Here is a 24,145-nt window from a genome sequence, read left to right as displayed (position 1 = left end):
CTTTGCTTGGACCCGTGCCTTCGTTTTACGTTGGACCCGTTTGTGGAAGTAAAATTCCGACAAGCGGTGGTAATCCTGCATGATTTCATGAAGGAAAAAAAAAATACGTTGAAAACACTGAAAATTAGATGTATTTTCAACTTTAAAAGACAGCCACTTTTTTCCCCCGCATTTCCCCGCGGAGATATTTAGTTGGGGATCATATTTGGGATGTGTAATTTCAGATTCCCACGGAAAATCTTGCGCAAACTTGCGCCATTTAAAAAAAACGCCGTTTTGAAAAAAACGCTTGTGCTCTAAAACTTGTTTGTTTTTCCTTAGTGTGCATCATTGCAACACAAATTTCAATATTCTATTATGATAAACGTTCTTCCCTATTTGTTCTTGATATTTTGTGAATTATTGATACATTATTGATAAAAATGTCAAAATATTAAGCCCTTTTCAAAAGTTAGTCGCGAAATGACTGGAATTGATTTTTAACAACATTTTCCTGTTATGACAACATTAAAAACATCTTATATGCTCGAAAAAAGGAAGAAAATAGTTTTGTCCGCCAGTTTGTAACGTTCGTTCTGACGACTCAGGTAGCATGTCTGCTTCCGACTTTGATTTTCTAAATGAACAATTGCATCACATGATTGATGCAATGTTCAAAGCAAATACCAAAACTGAAGCTGTTCAGGTTGGTATCAAATTTACCCAAAAAATTGTTATTGGACTTCGTTTTAATGAATCCAAATAATTCATTGAAAATTTAAATAGAAATGCCCGCTCTTTAAAGGGTAAGGAAGATTAATTATTCAACTTCCAATCAGTTCACAATGTGCACATTGCCATTATAACTGAAACATATTTAAATCCTGGTCTTTTCATCAAAAGAGATCCAAATTATTTTATTTACCGCAATGATCGTCTTGGCCGTGCCTGTGGTGGGTTCGCCATTGTACTTATTAGACATATTAAGCATAAATTATATTCTTAGTTTGAAACCAAAGCTTTCGAAACCTTGGGAGTTTCTGTTGAAACAAATGTTGGACAATTTTCTTTTATTGCTGCCTGCTTGCCTTTCCAGTGCAATGGGCAGCAAAGGAATTTGTTGAAAGCTGATCTTCAAATTCTAACTCGCAACAAATCCAAATTTTTCATAATTAGTGACTTCAATGCCAAACACCGTTCATGGAATAATGCTCAAAGCAATTCTAATGGTAAAATTTTATTTGAAGATTGTTCTGCGGGATATTATACTATTCAATATCTTGTTTTTCTTCTAGTCGAAATCCTTATACAATTGATTTAGTTTTAGCGGATTCAAGTCAGCTGTGTGGCTAATTGGTAACTCATACTGACCTTGACTCTGATCACCTTCCTGTTACGTTTGAAATCTCAAAAGAAACCATTAACAATCCAATCAGCTCTACTTTTAAATATCATAGAGCTGATTGAGATTTATATAAAACGTATATCGATTGGAATTTTGATATTGATATTCCTCTCGATACCAAAAGTGATATTGATAATGCTCTTGTATCTTTGACAAATTTAATTGTCGAAGCCAAAGGCATTGCAATTCCTAAATGTGAAATTAAATTCAACTCTATTATTATTGACGACGATCTTCAGCTACTGATCCGTCTTAAAAATGTGAGGCGAAGGCAATACCAAAGAACTCGCGATCCCGTATTGAAAGTTATTTGGCGAGATTTGCAAAATAAAATTTTAAAACGTTTCGCTATTCTGAGAAATACCAACTTTGAGAATAATAATAAAGTTGGATCGCAGTTCGAAACCCTTTTGGAAATTAACGAAAAAAACCCTGATTAATCCACCTAGCGGTGATGGTGCCTTTCTCGTTTTTTTCGAGTGAGTCATTTCTACGCACTTTTGGTGAAAAAAAGTATTTTGGCCATAACTTTTGAGCCCATAGTCCAATCCAGCCAATTTTCAATTCTGCATCGAATGCCACTTGTTGCGAGTAAATTCTTTAAAGATAAGTGCCTGAAAAATGAGTGAGAATTTTGTATGTGTTTCTTATGTAAAAAATGAATTTTGGCCATAGCTTCGAAACCCATAGTCCGATCTGTCCAATTTTCAATACGAAACAATTGGACAAGATTCTACGTCGAATGAAACTTGTTGCGAGTAAATCAGCTAAGAGTAAGTGCCTAAAAGTGAGTGAGCTTCGAAGCTTCGAAGACATTCTCAATCAAGAGAATGTTTTTGACCCTTCATTGGGAACTAATTTGGAGAAAGTGAGAACTATTACTAGAAAATTAAAAAATATGAAAGCACTGGGTGATAATGGTATTTTCTACATACTTGTCAAAAAACTTCCTGAGAGCTCTTTATCCTTTTTGATTAATTTATTTAGCAAATGTTTTCAATTGGCATACTTTCCAGATAAATGGAAAAACGCCAATTGTTCTAATTTTGAAGCCGGACAAAAATTCAGTTGATGCTTCTAGTTATCGCCCAATCGCCTTGGCATTCAACCAGTCAACCACTCATTAGCAATTAACAGTTACGAATTTAATTCGGCTAAACAAATCTGAAGGATATTCGACTGCTCTTCTTGATATAGAGAAATCATTTAACAGTGTTTGGCATGAAGGTTTGATTGTAAAATTGATGAATTTTAATTTTCCCCTGTACATTATTAAAGTGATCCAAAATTAATTATCACTGTAGGTAAACTATCAAAATTCTAAATCTGATAGATTACCTGTAAGAGCTGATGTTCCCCAAGGCAGCATACTGGAGCCCATATTGTATAACATTTTTACTTCTGACTTACCTGATTTACCATCAGGATGTCAAAAATCTTCGCTTGCAGATAACACGGGCCTTTCCGTCAAAGGGCAAAGCCTTCTTGCCATTTGTAGTAGATTGCAGAAAAGATTAGATACTTTTTCAACTTATTCGCAAAAATGGAAAATTTCCTCGAATGCTTCCTAAACGCTTATTATTTTCCCACATAAGCCGAGAGCTTATTATTTAAAACCTTCTAGCAGACATACTATCACTATGAATGGGATTTCAATCAATTGGTTTAGCGTTTTGCGAATCTAAATATTTAGGACTTCTGCTAGACATTAACTTTCGAAAATCACATTGGAGGCATTCACTTCAAATGTAACACATTTAATGTATCAAGTGTTTATTCACTGATGAATATAAAATCAAAGCTTTGTCTTAAGAACAAGCCATGTTGTACGCTATGCCAATATGGACTATTTGCTGGAAAACCAGAAAAAAAGGCACTTCTGAGGGTTCAAAATGAAATTTTGAAAATGATTCTGAAGTTGCCTTCCTGGTGTACTGCCAATGAACTTCATAGAATTTTTAATATTGAAACATTGCAACAAAAATCGTTGCAATTTGTTATTTTATATCTTTATATCTTAAGCTAACGACTTTCTCCGCTAGGTTGATTAATCCTCATTTTTAATTTGCAAATAGGCAAATAACAAATAATTCTACAATTCATCAGACGTTCTACAGTCAAACTAAAACTTAATACAGAATGGAAGCCTGCTCTCGATGCTCACATAAGGGACATCATATCCGCTATAAAATGTTGATAAGAGTGCATATCTTGCAGAGGGTTTCATATGTGCACATTTATTTCTTTTTCAGTCTACACCCTGCCTACGGAATGGTTCGGTTACGCCTCTTATCCATTCGCAAAGTGTAGGGCAGTGAAGTTAGATCGTTGATTAACAAGAACGGGACAGATCCGCCATGTGTCGCAGCCGATTGTTGATTATTTTGGCCGGTTTATTGCTGCTGCTGACGGTCGTAAAGCGATGCGGGGCCATCGTCGGTGGAACACGTTCGGCGCCACCACCGCTCGATGATCCGGTAGTATTCGTACGCTATGTTGGGCAATCCTCCCGGGTGGAAGGTACGCGGAGTCGGCAAACGGGTTTATATTCCTTTCGTGGCATCCGTTATGCGGAGGCCCCCACTGGAGAGTACCGTTTCCAGAGGCCGACCTTCAAAAGAATGAGTGGCGACGTGAACGCTATCAATAATGGTCCACCCTGTCCTCAGCCTGAACCTAACAACCCTTACAAAGTAATTGGAAACGAAGACTGTCTGCTGTTAAACATATTTACGCCTCAGATGCCCGACGAAACAACTGGCCTACCGGTTGTTGTGTGGATTCACGGCGGGGGTTATCGCTATGGCTCAGCAGCGCAATACGGCGGAGAACCATTAACTCAAAATGCAGTCATATTTGTACCAATTCAATACCGTTTAGGATCATTCGGTGTGATAGGCGATGGTAGTCGAGATTTTTCTGGGAATCTTGCTCTTTTAGATATGGCATCAGCGGTGCGCTGGGTGAAAGATTACATATCTTGGTTCGGAGGAGATCCCAATCAGATAAAAGTAATTGGGCACGGATCAGGAGCTACCGCTGCCATGATTCTAACATCTTCCACAATGGCTCGCAGTTCAATATCTGGAGTGGGTGCTATGTCTGGATCTTATTTGCAACCAGACTCATATGACAGTGATCCGGTTACGTCACTAAATGAAATAGTGACAAAGCATGACTGTTCAGCAGGCAACGAGACAGAGGTTGTAAAGTGTATGAGAGGCAAAACAGTTGAGGAAATAATAAAAGTTGACAGTGATTTACAAGTGAGTAGATTGAGTGGCCAAAGGGCAGTTCATGCACTGACGGGAAATGTTGGTGTTAGCCCAGCTGTTGAACAGAAAGATGACAGCCGTGGATTACCGGGTGTAATAACTGAAAAACCTGAAGAATCTTTAAAGCGCGGAGATTTTCCAAAAATTCCTTTGCTTATCGGAGTAACTAAAGACGAAACAGCAAACTACATTGATTTGAAAGCAATCGAATCAGTTTTCTCTTCTACAACGAACTTTCTGCAAAGGACTAGTCAAATCGTTGGACTTAATGATTTTCTCAATCCAAACAAATCGGTTGCTCTACTGGATTCGTTAGGCACAGTTTTAGGTTTATCACGCTATCTGGAAATCCCGAGCACATGGGATGTAACACAAGTATTTGGAAAACTTGTGGAAGCAACCACTGACGCGGTGTTCAATCTTCCTGCGGTAATAACTGCTCAAGCATGGAATAAAATGTCGAAAGCGTTTTTCTACAGTTTCGAGCATCGATCGGATAACACCAGAGGGAGCGACTTCCTCAAAGGACTTCCACTAGTGGCAAAATCAAATAACGGTAAGCAAAGCACTCGCATCGCTCATGGAGACGAGCTTGGACTTCTTTTCGATACACATGATGTTCACGGCAACCCTATTGAAAAGGCTGCCGTGAAATCCAAACGTGATATCAATGCGAGACAAGCCTTTGCCACGTTTATTGCCAAATTTGCCCATTTGAATATCAGCAACACGAGGGATGACAGTCTATTTCAACCCTTCATTAGCAAGGGAACTCCATACATCAGGCTAGGTGAGCAAATGACTCTCGAGAACAATTTCAGGTCTGTAGTGAATTTGCGCTGTTCGAGTCAAACATTTTCAATTTTATATGAAATAATTTTCACAGGTATTGCCAACTTTCCATCTGGGGAGCTAAACTGGAAGCACTAAATTCGATTCCGTGTAAGTCTCTGGCCGATGGACTTGGAAACTTTGGAAAAGTTGTAGGCACACTCACCGGAATACTCGGACGACGTCCTGCTTGATCGAGTTCGGAATAGTTTGATATTGTACTTTACGTTTGCATTATGAAGAGACATTGGTATAGCCACGATAAAATATACGGAAATATATTCAATTATTTTTGCTTTAGGCTTTCCGAAGCTATTTAACCAAATGGCCTTCAAATTCTCCGGACCGGTCAAATAGATTATTTTATCTGGTCGATTTATGAGTCCAGAACCTGGGCTAAGCAAACGTCAATTAGCATTTAAAAACTAGCCTAACCAAGTTGCTAGCATTTTTGGTGATTTTCCTAATCATTATACCCTTTCTGTGTGTTTTTAGGCGGCAGATTACTGCTGAAAGAGATCACAATCACAAGAAACAACACATTTTGGAATTCAATTTTTGCATATCGACTGTGATAATTATGAGAATACACCAGAACTTTCTTCAAGGAGCAGTGATAAAAAGCCTAATTAATGGCATTTTTACAAATATTGAAGCTATAGGGTAACGGTGACAATAGTGGAGGTAGTAGATAAAAAATAAATATTTTTCGAAAATTGATAATTATGGGAAATTTACAGTTTTAACAACTTAGCCAATAGATAAACTAATAAATTAGCTAATAAAAATGAGATTGATGTCATATAACATCAACAACTACCAAATATACCTTCCACCACTAGTGGGTACACCGTTCCATTAGTGGCGGTAAAAAATAATTTTGGTTCCCATAGTGGTGCTATCCATTAATTTCTTATGAGACTCGCCACTATAGGTGCAAGGGAGTCAATTTTATTAAGGAAAACCATTGTATTCAATAGTTTTTCAAGTGAAATCTTAGGATAAGTTGCATTTAACATGTTATTCAAAGCACGACGCATCTGCTGAAACCATCGTAAAGTGTATAATTATGATTAATCTCATTAAAACCCCACTACCTCCACCAAGGATACGGTTACCCTATGCACAATTGACCTTCATATTTTTCTTTCTTCATTCAGTTCTCCCCTTGTCCTTTGTTTATATTCAATTATTTTGCAACCGACTTCTAACGCTCACCGATAAGCAAAGAAGCGTATGAGATGTTATCTCATCTGCCCTATACTTTTCCGAATGATGCCAGTAATTCACTAGGCTAAAAGACTGCTGGCTATGGGGTCGCTTTGTCCGGGAAATCGTTCCAACGGGCCGCTTCCCAGCTACTTCATCAACCGAGCCCACCAACTTAGTTTCTTCTTGGATAGGGAAGCTTTCCGGTACGCTCGCCGGTCTTAGTAAATGGACAAGCAGAGCTCCAACTGAACTGAGACTCATGGTTGACGATGGCATTAGATAACAAGATAACAACCATTCAACCAGTCCAGCCAGGATCTGTGGAGAGGGAATGAATAAAAATGCCACCCGGAATTATGCTGGATGAAGGATCCCTTCCTGTACCGTCTGGAGTATGCTTGAAGATGAATACTATCAGATAAGAAAATGGAATCTGTTTATGCTTGCACCCTCCAGTAGTGGCTGTGGAGTTTATCTTGGAGAAAAATATGATTGAATTTGTGATTAACAACAAGCGAGAATCAGGCATGATGTTGGGAAAATATGTAAAGCAAAGATAGGTCTTTTTCTTATCATTACTCAGTGGCTCTACATTCCAATTGAAGCTTGCCCAGCTTTTCAATTAGTGTTCTTTCATTAACACACCCAAACACAAATCGTACAATTATTGTATAATATCTTAAGATATACAATTCTGCAAGGTTTTAAAACAACAAGTGTAAGCTTTTAATACATATATTTACTGTATAAAAATATTTTAAAAAAATAAAAATTTCAATCAATACAACAATTGTATTAAAGTCTTCCGAAATTGTGTATGCCGCATTATTCAGAACTGTAATAAAATCTGCCATCCGCTGGTTGGGTGCAGTTTTTTCTATGTATGCCATTGGAGTCATCATGCCCAGGGAGGGAGTCGAGAATGTTCCCCACAAGAAGACATCCTTGACCGGACCGAGAATCGAACGCACATTTTTCGCAAGAATCGCAAGGTCTGTTGGAAATGAATCAGAAAGCTAGCTACTATTAACGTATATTGTGAAATGAAATGAGAAATACACACGAGAGAGGGAAAAATAGCCCTTCAGGGGATAGACCCGGTGACGGTAAATGACATTTCGGTGTCATGTGAATAATTTTTCACAAGTTATTTTCAATTGTGTACTATATATAAACATGTAGCTCTTAAAGGATTCTATAACTTTGTATAATAGTTCATTGCTCTGAATTTGGAATTGGCGACGTGAGAGTCGAATTATAGTGTAAATGACATTCATATCGTGATATTTCGTAACATTTTTCTAAAATTCCGTTCTCATGCCTCATACTTTGTATTTAGAACAATGACCTGCTTGAAAAAGTTCTAGGATCCCTTAAGCATTACATGTTGATCACATTTTCGAATTATAAATAACTTTCAAAACAAGTTATTCGCAAATTAGTAATAGCAATCCAAATTACTATTTTTCCCCAAGGAAAAAAAAAATTAAAATCGAAACAAAAATTTTTTTTTCGTTTGGAGGAAACATGTTTAGCAATGAAAGCAAACAAATGGGAATTGAAAATTATGGGATCTATCGCCCTAAAGTGTTATTTTTAACTATCTTATGTACTTTTCTTAACACTTTTTATGATGCACGAGAAAAGCACCATCGCTGCTAGGGGGATTAATATGGTTTTTTATCATTAATTCACACTTATTTGCGTTCATTTGAATGCATTGCAGCAGGTTCTGATTATTTTTGATTTTGATTTTTTCTAAGGGGAGACAAAAAAAAACAAAGTTTTGACAAAAACTCAAGAACTCAATGACCGATCGGGCCACGTGGATCACAGATAAATGATAAATTGAAATATAATGGTATTTAGACTATAATTAATATTAAAAATAGCTTCTCACAAAGTCACACTTGCTGCATTCCAACATTCCATGTGTCCAAAAAATGTGTTTAATTTCCTCACTCTTCATATTATTTCCGGTTTCACTTGACATGATAAACGAGATGGGAAATTTATGCTCTACGCTTTTTGTCAGTTCCGCTGAAAGATGCTATTCAACAATATCGAATAAATTTTCCGTCGTTACATTCAGACTCTGAATTTCAGAGACGTACTCTCGGGCGGCCATCGAGAATATAAACAGAAGGCGTCAATCAGCGTCCGAATCATCTTGTTCCGAGAATCCGCAATGCCCTGGAGTTCGCTTGGAGGAAAAATTAATAAGCAATGTCAGAGTAAAATATTCAGCTTATTACATTGTCAAGTATTCATTGGGGGAAAATTGGAACGAAAGTAGAAACTTTATAAAACTTGTCTATAACAGTCTACGTTCCCCGGCAACAGCAACCAAGTGTAATCCTGCAGTGTGGTTTCAGTTCCGGTTAGAGGAATGTGATGCAGGCAGTGGAATGTCGGGGATGTCGTCAACACGAGCGCACCCGCGAGAATTCAACAGGATGATAAGTTGTTATTTGCTGCGTGGAAGTGTTTTGATAGAAAACGCCGAGCGAGCCACAATAAATAATAATGAATTATGGCCTGCGGGATGATGGAGTGTGAGGAAATGTTATTATTCGTGGACTGGAAAATAAGAAAATAGGCAAAGGCCATTTTGTTTTGGTTGGTGGGTGCTGAATACGAATACGTAAACTTTACGGTAAAGCTAATCATATTTCGATTCAGTTGATTAGTTTATTTAGCTTTTGTCAAAGTTTACATTTACAATAATAATTCACAGCAAATTATGTGGTGGTCATCTTCTTTCCATGTGGCTTTATATATTAAGTTGAAGAGAACGAATGGGCCTTCCTCAGCCTTGCAGTGAGATGTGTGGCTTCAAAGCAAGACCATGCGGAAGGTGGCTGTACTCCATTAAGGGATTGGTCTAGGAGATTTAGGATAGGATTGCCAACATGGAAATGGCGAGTTTGATTCTGCCTAAGATGTTTTCGGGTCGGAAACATTCTCGACTCCCTGGGCATAATGTATCCATTGTACTTTGCTACACAACATAATATATTCATGCTCTTTATTGTAATTGCATTTATTTTTATTTATTTATTGACATTTGTCAATAAAAGTACTTAATAGCTGCTCTCATATAGGATTACTTCTTATATATATATATATATTGTATATTAATTGTACCAACTGTTGTATCAAATTAACCATTCACAGAACTTTGAATCGGCCGTTAATCCTTTTCAGAAACGAAACTGTGTTGGTGGTCCTCCTTTCAACACTGTGTCAAAAAATTGTCCGTTCTTTGAAGGCTCAGGTTTATAAAACACATTTAATAAATTCAAACAAACGTCACTTTCGTTTCAGGAAAAAGTACAATGTATGCTTATGTCTTGTCAGCGTTGAATTCAACAAATAAACAATCCAATTTTTTCATTAAGCTCTTTAGGAGAAGAAAGTTACAACATAAAAAAATGACCAATTCGTAAAGATCATCACAAAGGGCAGGGATTTTTTAAACACAATTCATTGTCACATTCTGTGAATGGAAAACACATGTTCTGGATCTTCCAGAGAACCAAAAAAAAATTGTTCAGGAATGTATGAAGACATTTCCGCTTGTTTGAGAAACTACATATGTTCAAAGTACGAAGAGCCATTATGGAGTACTGCTTACAGTTTTCGCACTGAAGGTGCCCCAGGGTGTTGAGTTTTGCCAAAAACTATCGATCTGTATCGAATAAATCAAAAGATTCGGTAACTATTTGTTTAAAAACAGTTTTTTTTGCAATTCCTGATCATAATACCTGGTTTACAGTTCGTCTTTGAGTGATAAAACGGCCTACTTTTCCATACCAACAAAATGGGTGCTTTAATGAACATTATGCAACTCAAATGGGTTGCATAATATCCATTATAGCACTCATTTGGGTGCTTTAATGAAAAACCAACATCGGAACAGTAGTTACATGACTACATTTTGCTGAATTAGCTTGGGATAGTGTTCAGATAGTGTATTCTCTGCATCGCGTAATAAATGAAATAGTTTGATGGACATAACATCAGAATTTTCCAAAGGCGACTTCATCTATCGCTTCAAGGCATGTAGAGCTATGCGATGTGGCACGATAACAAAGAATCTGATTGTTCTCTGCAGAAACATTATTTATTGGCAAGAATTATCATGTGGAGTAAATATTCTTTACTATTTTGGTACAGATTTATCATAACAAAGCTCATTTTTCGTCATTGCAAAAAATAGCGTGTGCAACTCGTTGCAAAACTCGATTTTTTCAGCACTCGTAGTATTTATCCAACTCGGCAAGTCTCGTTGGATAATCGTACAACTCGTGCTGAAAAAATCATCTTTTTGCAACTAGTTGCACAAACTACTATTTGTTGTTTTCTCGAAATTGAGTAAATTGGAGTATGCAGTTTCTCAAACAAATGATTCAAATGGTTCTAAACGATCCCGGTGTTCTGCGTTGAAATTTACGAATTGTCAATTTTTACGGATGTTCTTCCAGGTGGCCACAATGGTCCGTGTGTGAATCACAACAATTCCACACTCAGGGTTTGACGAGAAATGGTTCGAAAAAAATCCTGGCGCTCTAAGATGACATTTTCGAATTTATCACTTTTACGGATGTTCTGGAGTTTCCAGTGGACCACTGGGTGATCAAAACGGTCCGTATGGGGGTCACAACATAAATTGCATATTAAGGTTTCGTCAACAATGGGTTTTAAAAAATCGAGGCACTCTATGATGAAGTTTACGAATTGACTATTTTTACGGATATTCCGGATCTTCCGTGGGACCATGTCTGGGTCACAACATCAATTCCATGCTCAAAGCTTGACGAAAAATGGATCTAAGAGATCCCGGGGCTCTGCGTTGAAATTTACAAACTGTACATTTTTACTAATGTTCTTCCATGATGGCCCAAATTGACAGTGTGAGGTCAAAACATCAATTCCATACTTAGGGTTCGACAACAAACGGTTTAAAAAAATCCAGGTGGTCTACGATTAAATTTACCAATGGAAGGGGTTTCAAAAAATATTTTTTTTTTCGTTTGGAGCAAGAATGTTTAGCAATGAATGCAAACAAATGGGAGTTGTTTAAAATTATGGGATCTATCGCCCTAAAGTGTTATTTTTACCTATCTTATGTACTTAATACATTTTATGATGCACGAGAAAGGCTCCATCGCCGCTAGGGGGATTAATAAGGGTTTTTTGGAAGACAATCAAGAAAAAAATATAGCAAATATAGTGGAATCAAACGAAATTACATAAGTATTTTGGACTGATTCAGGACTTGTGGCAATAGACTGAAGCCGTGGGTTGACGTCGCAATTTTTTAAAGCGTTCATTTTTAGATTGTTTTAGGAGATCTCCGGATTTTTTGCAAGACTTAAATGGAAGAATTTTTTGAATTTTTCCAGAAAAATGTGATGAATTCACTGCAGTAATAATCTGAATTTCGGCGTAAAACTATCCTGGTATTATGAATTCTATTATCGGTATTATGTATAAGTATTTAAAAAAAAATCAGAAAACTTTTCAGTATTTCTACTTTTCTTTTATTTACAGATTCCACGAGAACATTTTCTTTACAGATTCCACGAGAAAATTTTTGGAGTTTCCACAGGAACTTCTTTGAAAATTACACAACACATTTTTATTAGAATTTTCACGGGAAATTATTTCGATTATCAAGGGCTTTTTGCCTTTCTCGTACAACAAAGTTGTACCGAAGGGCTATCATTTCACTCTGATAATGAACTTTTTATAGAAACCTCGGAGACACATAGTGTTATAATATCAATCGATTCAGCTCGACGAGCTGACCAAATGTCCGTGTGTATGTATGTGTGTGCATAAAAACTTGGAAAAACACAACTTTTCATAAAGTACCGTGCGGGACCGAAATCCATACAGCACCGAAATCCGTCCACCTCATGAGATATCAATAAATTAAAGGGGGTTGAAGGTGATCAATGAAGAAATAATTTATCTTATCCTTTTCAGATACGTGGCAGTAAGCTTTTAGGGCCTAGAAATGGAAAGAAGGCTTTGAAATTAAAACAACAAAAATAAAAAAATCGCCGCCTACCAAACGCGGAGTTTTTGCCGCCATTTTGTTTTCGTGTAAAGCATAATTGCACCAAAACTAACTGTGTTTTAATTGGTAATTGCGAATCATTACATAAGATAAGCGGAATACAAATCGATGGGATCGCTTCTCAAAGTGCGTTTCGAACTATTTACAGTGGTAGTTTAGTCAATCAGAATGCTTCAATTTAAATATTTAGTTAAAAAATAGCAGTACGGATTTTGATCCTTTGATTCGAAATCCGTCCACGGTGGACGTACGAGCTAAATGCGAGAAAGGCAGTATCACTACTCGGTGAATTAAGTAGGGTTTTCTTTTTAAATTTCTGCTTGCAATTGTTTGGATATGCACACTCATGGTGAATTCTTCAGAATGTCCTAGGAAACTTTTTTGACATTTCCACTAGGAATTCTTCGGAATTTCAACGGCAATTTCTTCGCGATTGCTGATGGTAATTGTTTGGAATTATCCATAGAAAATCTTCAGGATTTCTGAAGAAACTGTTGAAAATAAATTTCCACGTTTTTTTTTGTATTTCTCACCAAGTTTCCACAAACAAATTTTCTACAGGACATCCTTTAAAGTTTTTATGGAAATTATCTAAAATTAATCAGAATTTCAACGGGAAAACATTTGAAATTTAGAACGATTTTTTTTTGATTTGGAGAATTTCCACTGTAATATCTTCTCATTTTTAGATCAGTGGTGGTGGTAGAAGTCATTTTGCTACAGAACAAATAATGTGGTGCTTAAAACCATTCAAAAATGCAAAAAAAAGTTTTATTATTCGCCTTATTGTACTTGTAATCACTAACAAAGCTATCCTACAAAACTCTGCATGCGCAAGATTTTGATGAAATGACAGATCATTGTTTACTGGACAAACTTTCCAAAAAGTTATTAATGTACGTACATTTGTTTTTTCGTCGGTTTAGTTACTTTTTAGGTAAATAATTTCAATTGTTGATTAGACCTACTTTCAAGTACTGAAAAACCAGGGTTCTTTCACAGGAAGGTTCATTTATTTTGTATGGGTCGTAACGCTCGGCCTGACCCCCTTTTTCCTCCTAGAGCGTTACGTAATTTGTGAGAGGCTCCAAAGGGGCCTTACTAGACGCCGAATAAACCAAGGGTGCAACAACACTGGGTAATGCATGTGTTTTGTATAAAGGTATATGGGCATAACTGATTTTTTTTTATAATGCGCATACGCTGCACGGTTGTTTTTTTTTTGACACAGTGTATGTTTATCATTGCTAGACTTAAGGACAAGCCTTCCGGAATCCAAAATAAAATTCACTCGCGTTTTCAGGGGCACGCCATTCAATATGGAAACCACACCCAACTGTCATTTTCATTATTTCATGCTGCGTCACAGCATGCGTGGAATAATAAAAATGACAGTTGTGCGTTGCTTCCGTTTTGAATAGCGGGCTCTTGAAAACGCGAGTGCAGTCAGTTTTGGATTCCGGGAGGCTTGTCCTTAAAGTTTTTCCTAGGGCTGTGGGATCCGTTCGGTCATTAGCACCCACACGTATCTTTAGACAGAAAGCAGATGCTGTCATTTTAATAACTGTCATTTGTTAAACTTTGCAATATGGTGTTTCGTACTCAATACCAAGCCAGATAGGCACCTTCACTTTGCACTAAAATGATTTTTTTTAAAATAAAATGCATCATGAAAGTTTTTTTGCCTTTAATTGAAAAAAAAAAAGTGTTTTAAAATGCGTATTGATGCAGTAAATTTAATCTATTTTGAGATTCAATGACAATTGCCATCAACATTTTGGCACGAACATTTTTTCATCACATATTTGATAAATCAAACAAAATCTCTGAAGTTGTTATCTCACTTATTCTAACGACGTTTTTAATGACAGGATTTTAGAATTATTCAGGTATGATTGAATGAAATAATGAAATTCATTTAAATTTTTCTTATTTTTAGGCATGTTAGACAATACACTTTTTGCAACACAGCATCGACCGATTTACGCGCAAAAAGTATTTTGTTCCATTGTTTGTTTTTGAAAGTGGTAACGATAGGTCACGTTTGCCTTCTAAAGTTTTTAAAAAAATCGAAAAATTTCGAAAGAAACGCGAGATTTCTTGAATGTTTTTTAAATGTGGTGTATATGAATGAATGCAATAAATGTAAGTCAATAAACAAACCCAACTACCTTAAGTATTATTTTTAAACTTTTTTTTATTAGATTGTTTTTACTAATCTCCATTACGTACGAGAAAGGCATAAAAAAACTGCAGTGTGGTTTTCAGATTAATGAGTGCTAATTACCTATAAATTTACATTTTTGCGAAAAAACGCGAGGTGAGGGCTTGGATGGCCATTGTGGCAGCCATTTTTAGACTCTGTCGTGATTGTCCTCAAATAATTCATTCTTCTTCACTTTTAGCCGGGTTTTCAAGGGTGCTCACAACCCAACCAATGTTTTTGGCAAAATACAAAAAGGCTTTCCATGACCGAACCTCTCCTCTATTATTGGTTTCAAAATGGATTATACGAACACCCAAAAAACAAATCTTACAATTATTGTATACAATCTTGACGTATACAATTCTCTAAGGTTTTAATACAAAAAAAAGTGAGATTTTTATACGGATACTGTGTTGCAATAATACAAAACTGCAAAATTCCAATACACCGATTGTATTGAAATCTTCCGAAATTTGTAAATGCAAAATTAATATTTAGTTATACAGGTTTTTATGCAGAACTACATTAAAATCTGCCATCCGCTGGTTGGGCGAATAATATTAATATTCCATAACGCGTTGTTAGTGGAGCCAGTATCGATTTTTTCGTTTTGTCATGTTCTGCGTCTTACCTGATTTCCATCATACGTCCACGATCCGAATTTCATGAAGCACGTCTGCTGATCAAACGGAAAATATCGTACGTCAATTTCGCATGATGACTTGAAAATGGCTGGCGGTGTCCAAATCACTTTTCCGGTGTAGTGTAAGATTGCCTTCGTCAAAGTTGTCACTACGTACTCGCCATCAGCACTGTGGAGATATAGAGTTGGAAAACATATTTACGGGTTTGTCGGAAGAACGATATTTTTAAAGTGCTTTTTTGAATTAATATTTTATGTATGCGTCAAACGGAGTTTTCTTGAAATGAAGGAATCGCATCCGATATTTATCGTTTTGTCGACTCTTAGAAGCTATGTTGAATAGCTCCTTTATTGACAAACTTATATTCTTTGTTCGAAAAAAAAAAACACAGGTTTGGTCTTCTAATAGTCCGCCACAGTGAAAGCAAACTATTTCAAAGGACACGGGTGAATTAACGTGGTCCAACTTCCTAGAGCATGAAAGAAAAAGAGGGACAACAGCAAATGCAGATGAATATGATCTTGCCCATGGGAAGCATGGCCGGATTCATAGTTGCCATGTGACGAGTTAGTACTATCCCATTTAATTCCATCACCTGATTTCTAATTTCATAGATACGTATTTCGACCTCAACGGTAAGATTGTCTTCAAAGTTTCGTACTTGACTTGACTAACTCATCTTATGACAAGTGAAGACGTTCTACTAAAAAGCTCTAAATAATTATATTTGCATCTTTCCGAAAAAACGGGAAGGAAATTTGGCGACAATTAGGTAGACATATATGCAAAAAAAGGGGTTGGTGTTGCGCATTTGGATTTTACATTTTACACATTTTAAATTCGATCAACAAAATATCAATTGTTGCAAATATGCGATTATGCAACCAGTTCGGACTCGATGGATCACTTGAGCAATTATGAACATCGGCCAAACAATACTACAGACTGTTTTCCAAATTATCATTATAATTTAATACAATTACTTGTGCTTAATTTCGTAATGGCGTATCTGTATTGATAGATTTCGCTTCGTCAGAGATTATTATATGGTTTGTTGGTATGCCGAAAATTGTTATATGAATTGTTGAGATAAAGGACGATTGCATTCATTCCATTCCACCAAAAGCTTACAATAATCTTATTGTCAATCCCAAGCCTTTGCACACAAGGCTACTTGCAGATCCAGTATATGATTGGATCGGATCGGGGGTCTGATATTTTGGTTGTGTTTTCGTAGTATACAGATGCAGTCTTCTGCTTTTCGTTTATGGAACTGTCAGTGTGGACCGCGGTTATCTCTTTCTTTCCCGTGATTACCCTTATGCGGAATTTTCAATGCTGTGTACGAAACAAACTGTGGTGGATGAATACAAGTGTTAGTCCCGTGGATCGGATCAGATAGGATTAAAACATTATGATTGGGGCCCTCCTTAGCTGTGCGGTAAGATGCGCGGCTACAATGCAAGACCACGCTGAGGGTGACTGTGTTCGATTCCCGGTCCGGTCTAGGTCGAGGCGGCAATGTCCCAGTGGGAGATGTAAGGCCAATTGAAAAGCAAAAAAAAAAAAAATCGAGACCCAAAAGCTTTTTCATAAAATGTTGCTATGTTGGCGTGGCGTTAATAGGCGCAAAAGTAAAGAACCATAGGTACCACGCCAGAATTGTATCCCATTTGCGGCAGATGTGTAACAATCGAAAATTATCGGCCGAGTATTCACATAAACAAGCAAAAGCCCGAAATGTTTTGTAGCTGACGCGACGGTTGCATGGAGCTTCATAAATAAAATCCGAGTTAAACAAAAACGATTATCGAGAACGTTCAGGAAGTTGTTTTCGCTTATCGTAAACGGGCAATCCATTGTGCAAACATTTCTGCACGCACCACGTTCTTGCATTGATTTTGGTTTTGAACGACAGTGTGTGCGCTTGGTGCGACACACATATTCGATGATATATAAGAGAAGCTCCCATGAAACCAAAAACCATTGTGCTTCAAACATGGTATATTCATATTTACTAGAATGTGAACAGTTCAAGTATTGCATAAAACAATTTTAGTATGCTGACAGGGTTTATTGCTTTTGCCTAGGGACATAGTGTTCAGAACGACATATTGGTGACATAGTGAATTGATGCATATGAGCAATTTAGTGACTTTCATAAGATTTGAAGCTGTTTTAACGAATCATGCAACTGGCGTTAATCTTAACTTGTTTGCCCAGGTAATAAAATGTAATGTAATAGGGTTTCTTACCCCATTCCTGGCCTAACATGCGTGCGACTGCATTACTCAATTGATATTTATGACAGGAAGCAACTTTTTCTGAACTTTGTTGGCCGTGTAATACTGTAATGGGGTTCACTTCTGCTTAAAAAACAGCTATTTTTTCTGAACATCGTTTGAAAAAGCTTTTATTTTATTTAAATTAACGAGGTGCACCACTCATTTTGTAAAATTGGAAAGAATCGCTCCGGCTCAGTGGTATTGCAACGAGGAGCAAAAGTTTGAAATCAACGTTTCTATTCTCTATAAATAATTGAATTAATAAGGAGTGAAATAAATAGTTGAAGAATATTGACTATTGTCCAAGATAAATGGGAGACTTTTTTAAAATGATCAATCATAAACCTGCGGCTTCCAAACAGTATAAATCATTAGTTTTCTGTGCAATGAGCCGGAAATCAGGTCCATAGGCACAAGTAGTGTCCCATGATATATCTGATATTAATATTAAAACTTTTTTCAAGATAAAACATAGAGCCTTTATTCTATTGTATTATTGTTATGTACAGACAGACATATGCTTTTGCTTGCTGCGAAAAATAATCAAACAATAAGAATCGCCTTCTTTTCTAAACTCGTTTACTTTTGATGAATAATGAAGTGCTGATAATGATTTGAGGTATACAAATTAGTAGGAAGAAAAGCCAACTTTTATTAGCTTTTGTTAACTCTACCTTCTACCTCTACCTTCATTTAAAGCAAATTTTCCTCTCTCATTAGTCTAGTTATTCCCTCAGGTCAACCGATTAGCATTTATAAATAAAATGGTTGGATGCATTAGTTCCAATTGAAAACCTGGGATCAGAGATCAGCGGATACGCTATTTTCGTGATTTCCTGTCGATGATGTCATTTTTGTCGTTCTCGTATTACAAAGTTTTAAAATGATGTACTTAGCTTTTATACGATTTTTGTATTTGACATCCAAGAATTATGTATACCATTTCATGTACACCATTTTAGGTACACCATTTCAGTTCAACGAGATCTTTAGGGGCGCATTAGAACAGTTAGAACATGAAAAATGATCGTTTTGTTTTGTTTGTTTTTCTTCCAAAAAAAAATCTGTGCCGACATTTTAATTTAATTTAGTGCCCAATCAATAAGTGAGATGGGACACTAGACTGGCCCAGGAAACAAAAAATTGTCGAATTCCACGGGACATCCCCCAGGATTGTGTCTTTTGGTGAAAAAATCAATCTCCGAAAATTTCAGCTCAATCGCTCGTTGCATAAGCTGGCGCATTTGATTTAAAGTTTGTATACATGGGGGATATGGGGATATCCCCATATATGGGGATTTCAGTCAAAATATATAGGAAAATACACCTCCAACACTCATTCGATCTGAAAATTGGTTCTGATTGCTCGATTGAGCTCAGAATTGCAAAAGCGGCTGTTGGTATGTTACAGAACAATTCCACAGAACATTGAAAGATGATTAAATGAACACGGCGTAAAAAATTGGATTATTATCGAAGTTTCATGTACCTTTGATTTTTTTTCACAGAAAGTTAGGCAAGATCATTAGAAATGAGGTACGGGGTGTTTTAAAATATTTCATCGGCGATTTTTTGAAAAAAGTTATTTTTATTGTTTTCTTCTCTAATATGCCGTACAAAAAGTCAATTGATAACCCAACATTGCATCAATCATTGTAATGTACCCCTCAAAATTGATTATATACACATTTGAAGCCTTTTTGCGTTTCTCGTATCTATATAGTTAACCTGTTTTATACACGGGTATAAAGTATTGAAAAACATTTTTAAAGTTCAAGCGTTCCTAAAGTATTTTCAGTGTTATTTTTTATGTTTTGAAATCTTTGCTAAAACAATAATTTATCTCTGGCATCTATATTGTTCTCTGATGAATGTTGGTTTTGTAATTCTATCTTCTGACATTTTTATCAGATGACCTGCCCACAGGAGTGCGTCGTATTTTATGAGATTCAGAATGTTTTCTCCTTTGATGATGGATTTTGCTTGTAATTCATGCGTATGAGCCACATGTCTTTTTTGGCCTCTCACCGAGTATTGCACGCTGCATCTTTCGTTAGAAAAATCTGAAAGTATCCGAGGCTGCTTTTAACGTTTCATGTCCATAATTGCCCACCCGAAGAATTGAGAAATTATAAAAAGCGAATTTCATTTCCATCTGAATCATTTTTCTTCACCTGTATTGTACGAAACCTAACTTAGTCTTAAAACTGGTTATGTACGCCAGAGGTAACCCTATTTAAAGCAGACATTCTTCATAGGAAATGTCATTGCCAGTGTTTACAGCATTGTTATTGTTTGTCAGCATTTCAAAGGTTAATTTTGTTTATACATCTTCAAACATATCCCCTTTACTTTCTTAGCACAAACAATACTAAGCTTATCTCTGTCTCTGCATGTAACCATGTACTTCATCTTGGTAGAGCTTATGCATATGCTCCTAGGTTTTGCAGATGAAATTAAGCTCCTTATGAAACGATCGCAGAGTAGTGGTGGAGACTTTTGTCTCACTGAAGATAGAGATGGTGAGAAAGGACATATCCACTCACACTACCAGTATGAAGTACATTGTTACGGATAGAAATAAAAATAAGAGGATGTACAGGAGATGATTGGAAGCGTTGAAGAAATAGTTCACATTGGAATGCTTGTGAAATGGGATAATGATGATCCCTAGTAACATTGTTGTAGCTACTAATGTATAACGGTTTCATAGCACACATAAAGAGTAAATAGTTATCTTCAAAAACATTATTAAATCATAATTATTACTTGGGTGCAAAAAGGGTTTTTTACAGCTTACCAGATTACTTCTCATAAAAGTATAAATGACCCACACAAACATGGAATCAATCAAATATGAGACAGTTGTGCTTGTAGCAACAATATAGCTTCCGTAACATGCAACCGGAAATGGAGTTTGCTCTGTATAACTCCATCCAATAGCCTTTTTCGGACATGAAGCGTGGTAATTACAAGAAGCAGGCCAGTAAGGTTTTGGGGTTTTTAAGCAAAATGTGCTGCGAACAATATTCGGTAAGGTTATTGTACATGGTATGTACCCCACAAATGATGAGACACTGTATCTAGAGGAAAATATGAACCCTTTTAAATATGGCAGACTGACAATGGGCTGGTCTCATAGTGCGAATGTCGGATGAAAGAAATGTGACTACAATATTCAATAGAGAACCATATTTGGACTGGAAAAAGATGTTAATTGCTAAAAAAATGAAAATAAAGCAAAAATAAAAAAATAAATAAAAACATAGTTTAGGAAGGCTTAAATTACAGAAATTGATATTTTTTAAATATTTAGATCTATTTCAAGATAGATTTTCTACTCCAAAAAAGCCTACAAATGTGTACATTTTCAATTTTGAGGATTAATTACAATGATTGATCCTTTATTGGGTTATCAATTGACTTTTTGTACGGTATATTAGAGAAGAAAACAATAAAAATAACTTTTTTCAAAAAATCGCCGATGGAATATTTTAAAACACCCCGTACCTCATTTTTAATTACCTTGCCTAACTTCCTGTGAAAAAAATCAGAGGTACATGAAACTTCGATAATAATCCATTTTTTTACACCGTGTGAACTTTTATTTAGCTTTCGGCTGATTTATTAGGGTCTGATTTGTGTAATTTTGGATTTATTGATCGAATCGAGTCAGACACAATCCTGGGGGAGTGCCCCGTGGAATTCGACAATATTTTTTTTCCCAATCTAAGCTGGGCCTGTCTAATGGGACACCCTACCTATCAGAGGAAAGGCGTCAACACCCGAGCAGGAGGACGAGGGCGAGGACGACCTCGATAACAGTACACCCAACCAGAGATTGTAACACTTTATTGTAGTCTTGCATTAACTCCGCGTACAGTTTGGCGTAATTTGCAACAAATGCATAGATTACATTAAGTCAACGGCAGGCCATTGCATTAGGACCCTGGTCAAGAGATAATAAGAAATGGTTATGTGTTTGCTTGTCTCATTGAATTTATTTTTAAACTCCCATCGAGGAATGAAATGCTGTATGCTTCGACAACCTACAACCCAACCATTATTCCATGAGCTCGTGGTGAAAATTCCAAACCAAAGAGTAGCAGGTTCAACACAACAGATAGAAACGCCAGTGATGAGCGCCATAAACTTGGTGCTTGGGTGTACTTTTTTTCCACTGCTGCTAGCTGAAAGTGAAATTCTCGCTTAACTTTTCAAAAGGACCTAAGTCACATTTTTTTCATGAATTATTTTGAATAGCGCAATCAACAGAACATCATGACAGTTATTGATTGCTGTATTCAAATTAATTCATGAAAAAATGTTACTTAGGTCCTTTTGAAAAGTTAAGCGAGAATTCATCGACGTTAACAGTCGATACCTTGTTGTATTTGCCACACAAGTTCCATATTCGTGCAATGGCAGGCATAGAAAAGCTATCAATTAATAACTGTGGAAATGATAATAAGGAACGTCCATAAATTACGTAAAACTTGAAGGGGGTTGTTCGAAGTGTGACGAACCATACCAAATTTTTAAATGCAGATTGTTGCGGGCAACTCGGTTAAGAGATTTTTTACGCGAAGAAAAGAGAAAATCGGTACCATCGGACGCGTACACACTTCTAGTATTCTGTCCCCGAAACCTCAGATTGACCCTTGGCCAACTTGGATGTTCCTGGTTTTCAGATGTAAAAAAGCATATTTTCTTCGGCGTTTCATTTTATGTGACGATTACTCCCATCATGTTTTATGCTTTCTTCTTTCTAAATGCATCGTCTTGAAAAAACATGAAATTTTAATCCATATATGCATGGTTCTAGATAGTTCCAAAGCCGGCCCCTCCTCGAAGACCCCAGGAATCTGAGTGTGGTGGAGTGTGAAATTATTCTGTAATCATTGCTTAGCTGAAGTTTTGAATGGGGATAGCATATTAGAAGAGTGTCCGCGTCCGATGGTCCCAGTTTTATGAAAAATAGACAGCATGACCCAAGTAACATTTTAATTACTATGTCTGAAACTTGATTATGCATATGTACAACATGTGATAGATTTAGTTCGGAAAAGGTATTGGAGGGTAACCACCTTCGGTGGGGTTTGATCCCACGACCCCATTTTAAGTTTTATAACGCTCTTGAAGACCATAATTTACTCTTCAAGAGTAGAGTGTTATAAAACCAGTATATAACTAAAATGTTACTAGGGGAGTTAATCGCCAGAAATATGTATGGCGAAAAACATCTAACGCCAATTTTCAAGAAAGTAGGAACTTTTCCGATACTACGCTTACCAAATACTTTTTCGAATAAGAGAAAATTCGAGAAAATCAATCTTTGATGCCTTTCGTCATACTGATTTCTGAGCTCCTGAACTCCTTAAGTGCCGCTGTATCGATCCAAAGACTCCGGGTGGAGATAGCTTCCGGTTTAATGGTGCCCTAACGCCCCAAATCCGGTGCATTCGCTTGCCGCATCTAAGATCAAGGCATCGTATAAACCTGGGCCTGATGGTGTTCCAATTGTATTTCTTAAGAAAAACATCACTTTGCTTCTAGAGCCACTCCTCTAAATCTTTAAGCTCTCTTGTTGCAATGGAATTATTCCATCTTGTTGGAAATTGGTTGACATGTTTCCTGTGCCCAAGAAAGTAATCATACGAGACATCAATAACTACCGAGATATAACTTCGCTATGTGCTATTTTCAAGCTATTCGAGATTGTTGTCATGATCATGAAGACCCTCAACACGCATTGCAAGCAGATTGTGAACGTCGATCAGTTTCAAAGCAGGACGCTCAATGGCCACTAACCTGCAATGGCATACAAACAACGTGACCACCCCACCGTAGTCTGCCGTGTTGAATAAGCTTAATAATATCCAGCCCTTTATACTCCTGGTACAAATCGTGATTAATGCCACGCCGCCAGATACCGTTCTCCTGTTTACCGCCGAGTATTGTGCGCAGCACCTTACGCTCAAACACTCCGAAAGCTCTCCGATCAGCCTCCTTTAACGTCCATGATTCATGCCCGTATAAAGCCACCGGAAGAATCAGAGTAGTATACAGTGCGAGTTTTGTTTTCGTTTGCAGACTACGGGACTTAAGCTGGTTACGAAGTTCGTAATAAGCCCTATTTGTAGCTGCAATACGCCTTTTCACCTCGCGGGTAACATCATTATCGCATGTCAATAATGTTCCGAAATACACAAATTCTTCC

General features: G+C 36.8%; 2 protein-coding genes across 2 annotated transcripts in view; one reads left to right on the top strand and one right to left on the bottom strand.

The window, feature by feature from the left end:
- Window positions 1-24,145, bottom strand: part of LOC134224126 (acetylcholine receptor subunit alpha-like 2) — an 88,079-nt gene that overhangs the window by 25,027 nt on the left and 38,907 nt on the right. Inside the window, exon 4 of the mRNA XM_062703383.1 lies at window positions 15,628-15,808. Coding sequence (XP_062559367.1) covers window positions 15,628-15,808 — 181 coding nt within the window. The remainder of the gene's footprint in view (window positions 1-15,627; window positions 15,809-24,145) is intronic.
- Window positions 3,658-5,777, top strand: LOC134224125 (carboxylesterase 5A). The gene is made up of 2 exons (XM_062703382.1): window positions 3,658-5,480; window positions 5,546-5,777. The coding sequence occupies exons 1-2, from the start codon at window positions 3,742-3,744 to the stop codon at window positions 5,682-5,684; spliced, it is 1,878 nt and encodes a 625-aa protein (XP_062559366.1). The 5' UTR covers window positions 3,658-3,741; the 3' UTR covers window positions 5,685-5,777.

This window comes from Armigeres subalbatus, chromosome 3, assembly GCF_024139115.2.
Source record: "Armigeres subalbatus isolate Guangzhou_Male chromosome 3, GZ_Asu_2, whole genome shotgun sequence".
NCBI lineage: Eukaryota > Metazoa > Arthropoda > Insecta > Diptera > Culicidae > Armigeres > Armigeres subalbatus.
The sequence above is the reverse complement of the archived record's forward strand: the minus strand, read 5'-3'. Positions and strand labels throughout refer to the sequence as shown.

Bases quoted from the DNA above. Each gene is read 5' to 3' on its own strand.
- LOC134224125 (XM_062703382.1), top strand. From the start codon at position 3,742: ATGTGTCGCAGCCGATTGTTGATTATTTTGGCCGGTTTATTGCTGCTG. The intron at 5,481-5,545 runs GTCTGTAGTGAA...TAATTTTCACAG, and splicing joins ACTCTCGAGAACAATTTCAG to GTATTGCCAACTTTCCATCT.